Source organism: Barbus barbus, assembly GCF_936440315.1.
Source record: "Barbus barbus genome assembly, chromosome: 38".
NCBI classification, from domain to species: domain Eukaryota; kingdom Metazoa; phylum Chordata; class Actinopteri; order Cypriniformes; family Cyprinidae; genus Barbus; species Barbus barbus.
In genome coordinates, this window is record NC_136716.1 from 27,487,680 (window position 1) to 27,500,423 (window position 12,744).

Genomic DNA, 12,744 nt, shown 5'->3' on the forward strand with positions numbered 1-12,744 from the left:
TTTTCTACTTAAATCGCTATTGTGAGTAGGATTATTTCTTCCGCATCTCATCCAACGACTCTTTTGCTAGTTCCAAAACGTCATTTTAAAGCTGGCAATGGAGGCTTGAGCCGTTGATAGCAGACTAATGCAGTTAATAATGAAGTTATTAGAAAGAGAGCGAGAGAGACAGAGACACAGAGAAAGAGAAACAGAGAGAGAGAGAGAGAGAGAGAGTTTGTATGAATTAGGCTACCTCTGTGTGTCCCTCAACAGTGTTCTGAAGCACCGTCTCTAAACTGTAAGGCCGTGTTCACACTTGGCGTCTTTTTTGACTAGAAAAAGTTGACAAGAGCGTTTTTTTAATGAAAAACAAAGCTGGCAGCGTCTGTTACAAATAGCAGCTGAGAGCGTCTTTTGTTGTCATAGCAACAGCTGTAACAGTAGCCTAGCGCTGTGTACTGCAGAAATGTCAAGAAAGAGTAAAAAGTTGGCTCGTGTTGGGTTTTGAAGTTAACGGGAAAGAAAATGTCGATTCACAACGACGTTTGTGGGTGCACGACATTATACGTGGAAGGAATCAATATTATGATAGAGTTTTGTGCTCATATCATACAGCTCCTTGTGCTCCGAAACTAGTACGAGCAGTCTATCTACCGGCACCTTCTCTATTTTTCTTCTTGTTGTTATGGAAACGACAGATCTCGCTACTCGCTTGTCATTGGTCAGCTGTCAAAAAGGCGCTTGACGTAGGGCGTTTTTTTCAGAAAAGTTGAAATTTTTTCAACTCGAAAAAACGCTCTGAGCTGCAGAAAAAGACGCCGGCGGTGGCGTTTTAAAAAGCGCTCAGGACTTTTTTGAAAACACGGTTTACTCCATAGGATTATAATGTAAAACAGACGCCGGCAGCTTCGAAAAAGACGCCAAGTGTGAACACGGCCTAAGTCTGCTTTAAGATGCAGCGCTGTTATTACCTCGCTAGTGAGAAATGTCATGTGTAGCCTTTAAGTTGCTACACTAGGCTAACTGATAAAATCGTCAGGGCAGCGCTGACAACGATGCGAAGTGATATGGAACTGTAATGCGGTCAAGAAAGCTGCCTGGAACTACGTTCGCCGTGCGTTTCCCTGAAAATAATTGCACACCTCAGAACGTTCGTCAGCCAATCAGATTCAAGCATTCAACGGCCCCGTAGTATAAATATATATATATAGTGGTGGCCAAAATTATTAGAACACTAGTATTTTCAGCAACTTAAAAAAAAAAGGTTTTAAGTCATTTTTTTCTATCTTTTTCTGTGGCGTGTCAGGAAATATCAGTTTACATTTCCAAACACAAAGGATGCTCACACCAAATGTTGATTTAATTTAGTTAATATAAATTAATTGATAAATAAAATCTATTTATGACATTATTTTTACAGCATTTTTATGCCTAAAACTTTTAACAGCACTGTAGCTTTGCAGGAGGTTTCTTGAAGCGTCTTGGAGACATTGCCACAGTACAAATCCATTTTAAATATTATTTTAATATTTCTTACTTTTATTAATCAAGGATGCATGAATATATATATGTCCCTATATACACACACACACACACACAGAGAATTTTTACTAAAGCCATATGGCGTTATTTTAAGGACAAATGCTGTCCTCTGCTGGACTGATGGACACTCGCTGCTGGTGTTTCTCCTCTGAGCTCAGTGTGATGATGAACTGCTGGACATGAGAGGAGAGGAGGAGCATCAGATCAGACCTCATGTGTTCCTCTCTCACAGTATCTGCAGAAACAACACCAGACACGGACAGAAAAACACTTCAGACTCTGCTCCTGCTGTCATGTGTTGTTCTGGGAGGTTTGACACTGAATGAAGATGAGTGGAGTTTCATTTGATGCAATGATTCAGAGAAACTCTTCAGGAGGAGGGAAAATGTCTCTGTGGTTTCTGGTTCCTATCAGTTTGCCTGTGTTCACACTGCCTGGAATCTGGATCATGTGAGTATTTATTAATACCCTCAAACAACAGTTTATGTTAATCGGGCGAATTAATTTACAGAAGATGTGATTATTTTAATACGAGACCTATTTCTATTGCAGTGTTATTTTAGTATTATTGATATTCTAGTTTTATTTATATTTTAAATTAGATTACATTACATTATTCATTTAGCTGACGCTTTTATCCAAAGCGACTTACAATTGCTATATATGTCAGAGGTCGCACGCCTCTGGAGCAACTAGGGGTTAAGTGTCTTGCTCAGGGACACATTGGTGTCTCACAGTGGATTCGAACCCGGGTCTCTCACACCAAAGGCATGTGTCTTATCCACTGCGCCATCATATTTTGTTGTGCAATTTTTATGTTTTTTTATATTAGTTTATTTAGTTATATTAGTTTTTTATTAGTTGATTAGTTTTATATAAGTAATGAATTTTAGTTCTACAGCAGTTAACAATAATGGCTGATATATTGAGTAAAAAAGTATATTTTTGGTTTTAAAATTGTATTGTATATATTACTGAATATATTGTAAATTTGTTTTAGAGAATTGGAGTTAATCCATTTAATCATAATGTGTTTATATTTACTCATTAAATGCTTAAATGTTTGCCATGTGTTTTAATTTAATTTTAGCTTGAGTGGAGTTAAATGCCTTTCAAAAATGTATCACTTTGTAAAAAACAATGTTTCTATGCAAATCTTTTTTGCAAAACTCATTTAGTAGTAATTAAGAATCAATTTTGCCAAATTGATCTGAAAACTTTTGTAAAGACATGTTGGATTTCTGAAAGTCTGTACTCTTTTAAACTGTCTGTCTCTCTCTTTCTCTCACAGATATGCGATGGCCCTTTACAATCAGCACATTTGTCCTGTGAATAACTGGTGAATATTGAACCTTCTCTTGGTGGAAAACAGAGATTGCTGTGATTGATTTATTCAGATATCAATAGAATCTCCTCAACAATAAATGAATAAGATTTTGCTGAAGTGTTTGATTAGATCACATTGATTTTAAGGTTAAAGAGGCTGTTTGGCTGTCACGTCTCTGTCTTTGATCACATTGATCAGTTTGTTAAATGCTGAACTATACAGTTTACTATCTCAAGAGTTTAGTTATATCACATTCGCTAATTAGAAGGAAGGATTTTGCAATGTTAAAAATAAAAACCCTTGTAAAATCTTTGTTTTATCTTGTTTTATGCATGCAGTCAGCAAATATTGTCCCAGTATGTGTGTGTTTGTAGGGTATATAATTCAACCTGTGAGACGTCTTTGGTTCTTCAGAGCGGATCTGATCTGTGCTGCACGCTGGACAACATCCCACTCATCAGGTAACAAAACATTACATTTTAGTAGAAGATGAGCTAAAATGATATATTGTCAGACATGTTTATGATCCTCCTAATGTGTGTGCAGTAAATGTGGCGGTGTTCCTCCAGAGAGCTGCTGGTTCAGTCTGCTGTGCAGCACTGCTTCATTCGTGGGTGAGTGATTCACTGATTCAGTGATTCAGTTCTGAACTATAGAAACACTCATCTGACTAACCGCTCTTTCAGCATATTTAATCTGTTTTTGATGTGATTGTTCTGTTTAGTGTGTTACAGTGATTGTGATTGTTCTGGTTGTGTTACAGTGATTGGGATGGTTCTGTTTAGTGTGTTACAGTGATTGCGATTGTTCTGGTTGTGTTACAGTGATTGGGATGGTTCTGTTTAGTGTGTTACAGTGATTGGGATGGTTCTGTTTAGTGTGTTACAGCGATTGTGATTGTTCTGGTTGTGTTACAGTGATTGGGATGGTTCTGTTTAGTGTGTTACAGTGATTGGGATGGTTCTGTTTAGTGTGTTACAGCGATTGCGATTGTTCTGTTTGTGTTACAGTGATTGTGATTGTTCTGTTTGTGTTACAGTGATTGGGATGGTTCTGTTTAGTGTGTTACAGTGATTGGGATGGTTCTGTTTAGTGTGTTACAGCGATTGCGATTGTTCTGTTTGTGTTACAGTGATTGTGATTGTTCTGTTTAGTGTGTTACAGTGATTGTGATTGTTCTGGTTGTGTTACAGTGATTGGGATGGTTCTGTTTAGTGTGTTACAGTGATTGCGATTGTTCTGGTTGTGTTACAGTGATTGGGATGGTTCTGTTTAGTGTGTTACAGTGATTGGGATGGTTCTGTTTAGTGTGTTACAGCGATTGTGATTGTTCTGGTTGTGTTACAGTGATTGGGATGGTTCTGTTTAGTGTGTTACAGTGATTGGGATGGTTCTGTTTAGTGTGTTACAGCGATTGCGATTGTTCTGTTTGTGTTACAGTGATTGTGATTGTTCTGTTTAGTGTGTTACAGTGACCGTGATTGTTCTGTTTGTGGTACAGTGATTGTGATTGTTCTGTTTAGAGTGTTACAGTGACTGTGATTGTTCTGTTTGTGTTACAGTGATTGTGATTGTTCTGTTTAGTGTGTTACAGTGATTGCGATTGTTCTGTTTAGTGTGTTACAGTGACTGTGATTGTTCTGTTTAGTGTGTTACAGTGATTGTGATTGTTCTGTTTAGTGTGTTACAGTGATTGTTCTGTTTAGTGTGTTGCAGTGATTATGATTGTTCTGTTTCGTGTTACAGTGATTGTGATTGTTCTGTTTAGAGTGTTACAGTGATTGTGATTGTTATGTTTATGTTACAGTGATTGTGATTGTTCTGTTCATGTTACAGTGACTGAGATTGCTCTGTTTATGTTACAGTGATTGTGATTGTTCTGTTTATGTTACAGTGATTGTGATTGTTCTGTTTATGTTACAGTGATTATGATTGTTCTGTTTCGTGTTACAGTGATTGTGATTGTTCTGTTTATGTTACAGTGATTATGATTGTTCTGTTTATGTTACAGTGATTATGATTGTTCTGTTTCGTGTTACAGTGATTGTGATTGTTCTGTTTAGAGTGTTACAGTGGCTGTGATTGTTCTGTTTGTGTTACAGTGGCTGTGATTGTTATGTTTATGTTACAGTGATTATGATTGTTCTGTTTCGTGTTACAGTGATTGTGATTGTTCTGTTTAGTGTGTTACAGTGATTGTGATTGCTCTGTTTGTGTTACAGTGGCTGTGATTGTTATGTTTATGTTACAGTGATTATGATTGTTCTGTTTCGTGTTACAGTGATTGTGATTGTTCTGTTTAGAGTGTTACAGTGGCTGTGATTGTTCTGTTTGTGTTACAGTGGCTGTGATTGTTATGTTTATGTTACAGTGATTATGATTGTTCTGTTTCGTGTTACAGTGATTGTGATTGTTCTGTTTAGTGTGTTACAGTGATTGTGATTGCTCTGTTTAGTGTGTTACAGTGATTGTGATTGTTCTGTTTAGAGTGTTACAGTGGCTGTGATTGTTCTGTTTAGACTGTTACAGTGATTGTGATTGTTATGTTTATGTTACAGTGATTGTGATTGTTCTGTTCATGTTACAGTGACTGTGATTGCTCTGTTTATGTTACAGTGATTGTGATTGGTCTGCTGCGTTATGCTCAGCTCATCCATAAGCACAGCAACAGCGTGTTGAACATCGAGGGTCTGTTTGCTGGATTGCTCTGTGCTGCAGGACTCATGATTGTGGGAAATTTTCAAGTAAGAAAACAAACACAAAGCAGAAATTCTTCCACCTTTCTAATGAGAATTTCTCCATAGACACCATTTGGTTATTTGTCATTTAATATGCTACATTCACCAGGGTTCAATATTTTGAAACGTCTCGGTTACGTATGTAACCCTCGTTCCCTGAAGGAGGGAATGGAGACGTCGCGTCGGATGAACGATGAAATTGGGATCTCGGCAGATAGACCAATCCACTTTGAGTGTAATTAAACGAGCCAATGGACATTGGCATGCGGTAATTCGCATCTAGCTGCCGCTGATCACAGCGTGAGTATAAGAGGCAGCAGGTGCACCGCATTAATTCATGCTTTCGCTGAGGAGCCGAGCCGGTGACCTGGCAGCTCAGCGGTGGTAAAGCGACTGTGGCGATGGGACGTGACGTCTCTGTTCCCTCCTTCAGGGAACGAGGGTTACATACGTAACCGAGACGTTCCCATTCAGTTGATCACTCGGAGTCATGTCGGATAACCGATGAAATTGGGATCCCTACCAAAGCGCCACAGGAGCTGCCCCTTCCAGTGCCCTGTGTAGGCCTCCTAATCCTTCCAATAAGGCAGACGATAGGACCGAGCTCTACACAGAGAAGGTTCCTTGAGCAACCCAAACAGTAGGACTTGGATAACACTGGGAAGCGTGGCCATCCGCTTGGAAGAGGCACACTGCGGAGTCACCTCCTCCCTGAAGGGATTAAGTGACATTTAGACATGTGAAAGTGATCGCTGCAAACCAATCTAGGGGATGGACGCACCCAAAAATGCGTTTCTGCGTTAACATCTTGAACGGCATCTTGTGAAGTGCACGGTTCAAAACTCGCAGATCCAAGATCGGTCGTACCCACCGCTTTTCTTGGGCACAATTAAGTAAGGGCTGTAAAACCCCGACCTCATATCGGGTGAAGGGACTGGTTCTATCGCATACTTCACCAGCAGGACTGATTTCTGTACGCAAAACAGGGGCATCGATGGCCTTGACTGAAGTGAACCGGATGCCCCTGAACTTGGGGGGATGCCGGGCGAACTGAATCGCGTAGCCAAGTCTGATGGTCCACAGGAGCCACCGAGACGGACCGGGGAGCACTACATCTTGAAGCAGGGACTCGAGTGCTACCGCCCTTGCCTGGTTCCACGAATGGGCAGGAGGGGTGCTCTTGGGCAACCACTCGCTGCTTGCTGGCGAGAGAGGAGCAGGGAAGTGATCCCGTGATGCACGGTTCACCACTCTCCTCCTCTTGAGACCCAGAGATAGAGGAAATCGCTCTTTTATTGATGTTTTGGGTACCGCTGGCTGCTGGGCCAACGGCGGAACAAAAACAAAACGAAACAAAAGATTCTCCACCCAGCCCTCCTACGGGGGAGGGAGTGGTGCAGTCACCATCTCCTGATGAGTAGTCTCCTCCATCTCTGGGTCGCCCGTCTCAGGGCCTCTTGCACTTGCCACCAGGTTTGGCGGGGACCTGGACGGACTAGGCGTCCTGACGTGGGGCGCCCACGTCGACGAGCAGGCTGAGGGGCTGCATCTGGAGTGGAAGCATTTCCTCCGGCGCATGATGTGTTTAATCGCCTCAGTCTGCTTCTGTGCTGCCGAAAATTGCTGGGCAAAGTTCTCGACAGCGTCGCCGAAGAGGCCCATCTGTGACACGGGAGCATTCAGGAACTGTACCTTCTCCTGCTCCCTCATGTCGGCCAGACACAGCCAGATATGGCGCTCCTGGACCACAAGTGTGGACATCGCACGACCCAGAGATGAAGCGCGAGGTCCTTCACAGCACGCAGCTCATGTAGAACCGCCAGGTCATGACCACCCTCGTGCAAGTCTCTCAGGGCTTTGGCCTGATGGGCCTGCAGTAACGCCATGGCGTGGAGGGCAGAAGCTGCCTCCCCACAAGCTCTATAAGCACTGCCAGTTAGGCCTGACAAATACTTACAGGCCCATGAGGGGAGACATGGCTCACCCCGCAGAGTGGTAGCGGCTGTTGGACACAGTTGCATGGCCACAGACCGCTCGACTGAGGGGATGCCAGTGTACCCCAAAGCAGCTCCACCATTGAGGGTGGTGAGGGGGGAGGAGCCACAAGATACCCCACTCTGCAGAGGTCCCAGCCCGCTCCAACGGCAACCCCACCGGCTGCGGAGAGCTTGAGGGGTGAGGAACTCCTCTTGGGGAAGCCCTCACTGTGATCCTCAAATCCCCTCTGACTCCACCGGACAGAGCGCCGCCCTGGGTGCCAGGACGAACGCTGGATCACGGCAGTGGGACTCCACCATGTTTGACATAGCGGAGTCTATTACACAACTCCGACATGGTCTTTTCCCCACAAGAAGAACATGAACCATCCACAAAAGTTTCCTCAGCGTGCTGAATGCTAGACACGTGAGGCAGCGATCGTGACTGTCCTGAGGCTCCAGAAAACAGCCACTCCCAGAAACGCATGGGTGATAAGACATCTTTAAAAAGACGCGATCACCCGTGTTGCTCTTTTAGAGAAATTGCTCTTTTAGTGCTGAAGCACACAGGGGAGCTGGCCACCGCACACTCCTGGTGTGGCTGTCTGCACAAGCTCTGTTGAAGCCGCGAGATCGTGACCACTGCTGCTGTCGCCGTAACGCCCGTACTCTCATTCTCTCTGCAACACCGAAGTAGAGAGCAGTAGTGATGCACCACCGCTCGGCTCCTCAGCGAAAGGATGAATTAATGCGATGCACCTGCTGCCTCTTATACTCACGCTGTGATCATCGGCAGCTAGATGCGAATTATCGCATGCCAATGTCCATTGGCTCGTTTAATTACACTCAAAGTGGATTGGTCATCCAATGTGGCTCGGAGTGTCCGACTGAAAGGGAACTTATTTTACTAGATTATGATGTTTTTAACTCCTTTAGGACTCTCTTTTAATTTGGTTGAACGGGGTCATTTTTGTAAATTCAACTATTATTTTCTCTTGTGGACTATTTGTAAACATCTTGTATGTGAAATATCTTATTCAGGTCAGTACTAAATAAACAATAGTATGCATTTAAATCCAAGATGGCGGCGCGGTCAGACACAGCGGCTACTCGGGGTACCCAAAGACAGTGCTTTTAGGGAAGGGGTGTGTGGCGACCCATACTTGGAATTTGTGCTCTGCATTTAACCCATCCAAGTGTACACAAAGTAGTGAAAATACACCTGGAGCAGTGGGTAGCCAATGCTGCGGCGCCCAGGGAGCAGTTGGGGGTTCGGTGCCTTGCTCAAGGGTCTCACCTAGGTCATGGTATTGAGGGTGGAGAGAGTGTTAGTTATTCACTCCCCCACCTACAATCCCTGCCGGACCCGAGACTCGAACCCATGATCTTCGGGTTACAAGTCCAACTCACTATCCATTAGGCCACGACTGCCCATGTCTTTTAATGTCGTCTGTTCGTCTCCGAATAGTGTCAGTTTACCGCTAACTCATAAGGAAATCACTCCAAAACTCATCTATGATCGCCAAAGTCTTTTGGATATCGGCAACGCATACAAACAACAACTCTCGCCGGCGGCTACTGAGAAGCTACGAGGCCTTTGTTTACTGCTGGAGCCGGACCTCGAGACCGCGTCCTCGCCTACTGATGCTACCCGCACAAGGCAGCGTCGCAGGTGGTGTGAGAGAGGACGGAAGCGCAGTAAGCGCGGAGGAATACGAGCTAGGCTAAGAGCTAACCCCACAAGACCGGCTCTTCCAACACTCATGCTCTCAAACGTTCACTCTCTGGAAAACCAACTGGACTTAATTTAACTCAGTCGGTCTACACAGCATGAGGCAAGGGATTGTTGTGTGTTTATTTTCACCGAAACATGGCTAAACGACAACATCCCGGACTCCGCCATTCAGCAGCACGGGCTAACCAGCTACCGAGCGGATAGAGATTCATCACTATCTGGTAAGACCCGCAGAGGTGGCTTGTGTGTGTATATCAACAAAGACTGGTGTAACAATGCTGTGGTATTATCAAAACACTGTTCATCGCTGCTGGAGTTTATGTTTGTGAAGTGTTGACCGTTCTATCTGCCGCGGGAGTTCACAGTCATTGTTATCATCGCGGTTTACATCCCCCCGTGTGCAAACGCTAAGGACGCGCTTCGTGAACTGTATAGCGCCATCAGTGAACAACAAACAAATAACCCTGACGGCTTTTTCATCATAGCCGGTGACTTCAACCATGCAAACCTAAAGACAGTTTTGCCAAAGTTCTACCAACATGTGAACTTTGCAACAAGGGGAAACAACACACTGGACTTTGTATATACAACAGAGAAAAACGCATACAAAGCTGAACCCCACCCCCACCTCGGGTACTCGGACCACATCTCTGTTATGCTAATCCCAGCATATAGACCGCTTCTCAAACTCGCCAAACCAGTTCAAAAGCAGATAACAGTATGGCCAGACAATGCCACCTCAGCACTGCAGGACTGCTTCCAGGACACAGACTGGAACATGTTTAAAGAGGCAGCCACCTACAATAACCACACAGACCTGCAGGAGTACACTGAAACTGTGACTGCTTACATCAAAAAGTGCATTGATGATGTGACAGTCACCAAGACCATTACCACACGTGCCAACCAGAAGCCATGGATGACAGCAGAGGTTCGTGGGCTGCTAAAGACCAGAGATGAAGCATTCAGATCAGGAGACAAAGCAGCCCTCAAAACAGCAAGAGCCAATCTGTCTCATGGCATCAAGAAGGCAAAACAACAATATGCTAAAAAAATCAACAACAACTTCACAGACAGTAAAGACACTCGGACCCTGTGGCAAGAAATTCAGACCATCACTGACTACAAGCCCCCACCACAGGCCAGTGATGATGACACCTCCTTACCAGATGCACTCAACCACTTCTACTCACGATTTGAGATACAGAACGACACACCTGCACAGAAACTACTCACATCTCCAAACAACCAGGTACTCTGTCTCTCTCCAGTCGACGTAAGGAAGACCCTGTCCCGGATTAACCCATGAAAGGCTGCGAGCCCTGACAACATACCTGGACGTGTACTGAGAGACTGTGCTGCACAACTGACGGATGTCCTAACAGACATCTTCAACACCTCGCTGAGCCAGGCAGTCGTCCCCACGTGTCTCAAAACCACCTCCATAATTCCAGTACCAAAGAAGTCACCCGTGTCCTGTCTGAATGACTATCGTCCAATAGCACTGACCCCAATCATGATGAAATGCTTTGAGAGGTTAGTTATGCATCACATCAAATCCAGTCTCCCAAACACACTGTACCCATTCCAGTTTGCATACCGTCAAAACCGTTCCACGGACGATGCAATATCCACCACTCTCCACCTAGCTCTTACTCACCTGGAACAGAAAGACTCTTATGTAAGAATGCTGTTCATCGACTTCAGCTCAGCATTCAACACTATAATCCCACAACAGCTCATCCACAAACTAAACTTGCTGGGCCTTAACACCCCCCTCTGTAATTGGATCCTGGACTTTTTAACTGCAAGACCTCAGTCAGGCTGTGTCGGCCGCAACTCCTCCAGCACTACCACACTGAGCACAGGTGCCCCACAAGGCTGTGTGCTTAGCCCGCTGCTCTTCACACTGCTGACCCACGACTGCACTGCCAAGTCCAGCTCCAACCACATCATCAAGTTTGCTGATGACACAACTGTGGTAGGCCTCATCAGCAACAATGATGAAATGCTCTACAGAGAGGAAGTGGCACAGCTGGCGAAATGGTGTGGTGCTAACAACCTGTCCCTCAATGTAAGACAAAAGAGGTTGTGATGGACTTCAAGAGAAACTCCGTTGACCACCCCCCACTGACCATCGACGGCTCAACCGTGGAGAGAGTCGGCAGCCGGGGTGGTGATGGCGCAGTGGATAAGACACATGCCTTTGGTGTGAGAGACCCGGGTTCGAATCCACTGTGAGACACCAATGTGTTCCTGAGCAAGACACTTAACCCCTAGTTGCTCCAGAGGCGTGCGACCTCTGACATATATATAGCAATAAAAGCGTCAGCTAAATGAATAAATGTAAATGTAAATTCCTGGGGATCTCACCTGGACCACCAACGTCACGTCACTCAACAAGAAGGGACAACAACGCCTCCACTTTCTCTGCCGGCTGAAAAGGGCAAGTCTCCCACCACCCATCCTCACCACTTTTTACAGGGGCACCATTGAGAGTGTGCTGACCACCTGCATCACTGTGTGGTATGAGTAGCATGTCATGAGTAGCACAGGTATATTTGTAGCAATAGCCAACAATACATTGTATGGCTCAAAATTATACATTTCTCTTTTATGCCAAAAAATCATATTAAATAAAGATCATGTTCCATGAAGATATTTTGTAAATTTCCTACCGTAAATATATCAAAACTTCATTTTTGATTAGTAATATGCATTGCTAAGAACTTCATTTGAACAACTTTAAAGGTCATTTTTCTCAATATTTAGATTTTGTTGCACCCTCAGATTCCAGATTTTCTAATAGTTGTATCTCAGCCAAATATTGTCCTATCATAACAAACCATACATCAATGGAAAGATTATTTATTCAGCTTTCAGATGATGTAATTTCAATTTCAAACAAATGACTCTGTGCTGTTTTCTGCAGGTGGACCATGCTAAAGTTCTTCATTATGTGGGTGCGGGTCTGGCCTTCCCTGGCAGTCTGCTGTTTGTGTGCGTGCAGACGCTGCTTTCGTACCGTGCAGCCGAGACGCCGAGAGACTTCCAGACGGCTCATCTGCGGCTGACGCTCACTGCACTGGCCTTCACCACCCTCATACTCAATATCCACTACATACAGTGCTCACAAAGTCCTAAAGCCACTCTATATGGCCATAAATGCTGTGCAGTTGTTCCTTAACGTTGTGTCCTGCAGGCGGTGTGTTTTTCATTCAGGAGAGTTTTGTTCTCCAGCATGCGGCTGCTATATTGGAGTGGATGTTTGCCATCATCGTGCTGCTGTTTTACAGCTCCTTCTCGCTCGAGTTCAGCTCCATCTCTCCAGAAACACTCGCTACTCTGATGACGAGACGAGAGGAGGGACGGAAACTAGAGAAAGTCTAGACAAACGTCTGTAGTGTGAACCTCAGCCTAAAGAGAACATGAGGATTAATGTGC

General features: G+C 44.4%; 1 protein-coding gene across 1 annotated transcript; it reads left to right on the forward strand.

The window, feature by feature from the left end:
* Positions 1-1,835: 1,835 nt before the first annotated feature.
* Positions 1,836-12,690, forward strand: LOC306857637 (transmembrane protein 150A-like; the record flags this gene model as incomplete). Its single annotated transcript, XM_079397663.1, has 7 exons — positions 1,836-1,974; positions 2,816-2,863; positions 3,226-3,312; positions 3,398-3,465; positions 5,468-5,595; positions 12,233-12,410; positions 12,503-12,690. Exons 1-7 carry the CDS (start codon positions 1,847-1,849, stop codon positions 12,688-12,690), a joined length of 825 nt encoding a protein of 274 aa, XP_079253789.1. The 5' UTR covers positions 1,836-1,846.
* Positions 12,691-12,744: the final 54 nt, after the last annotated feature.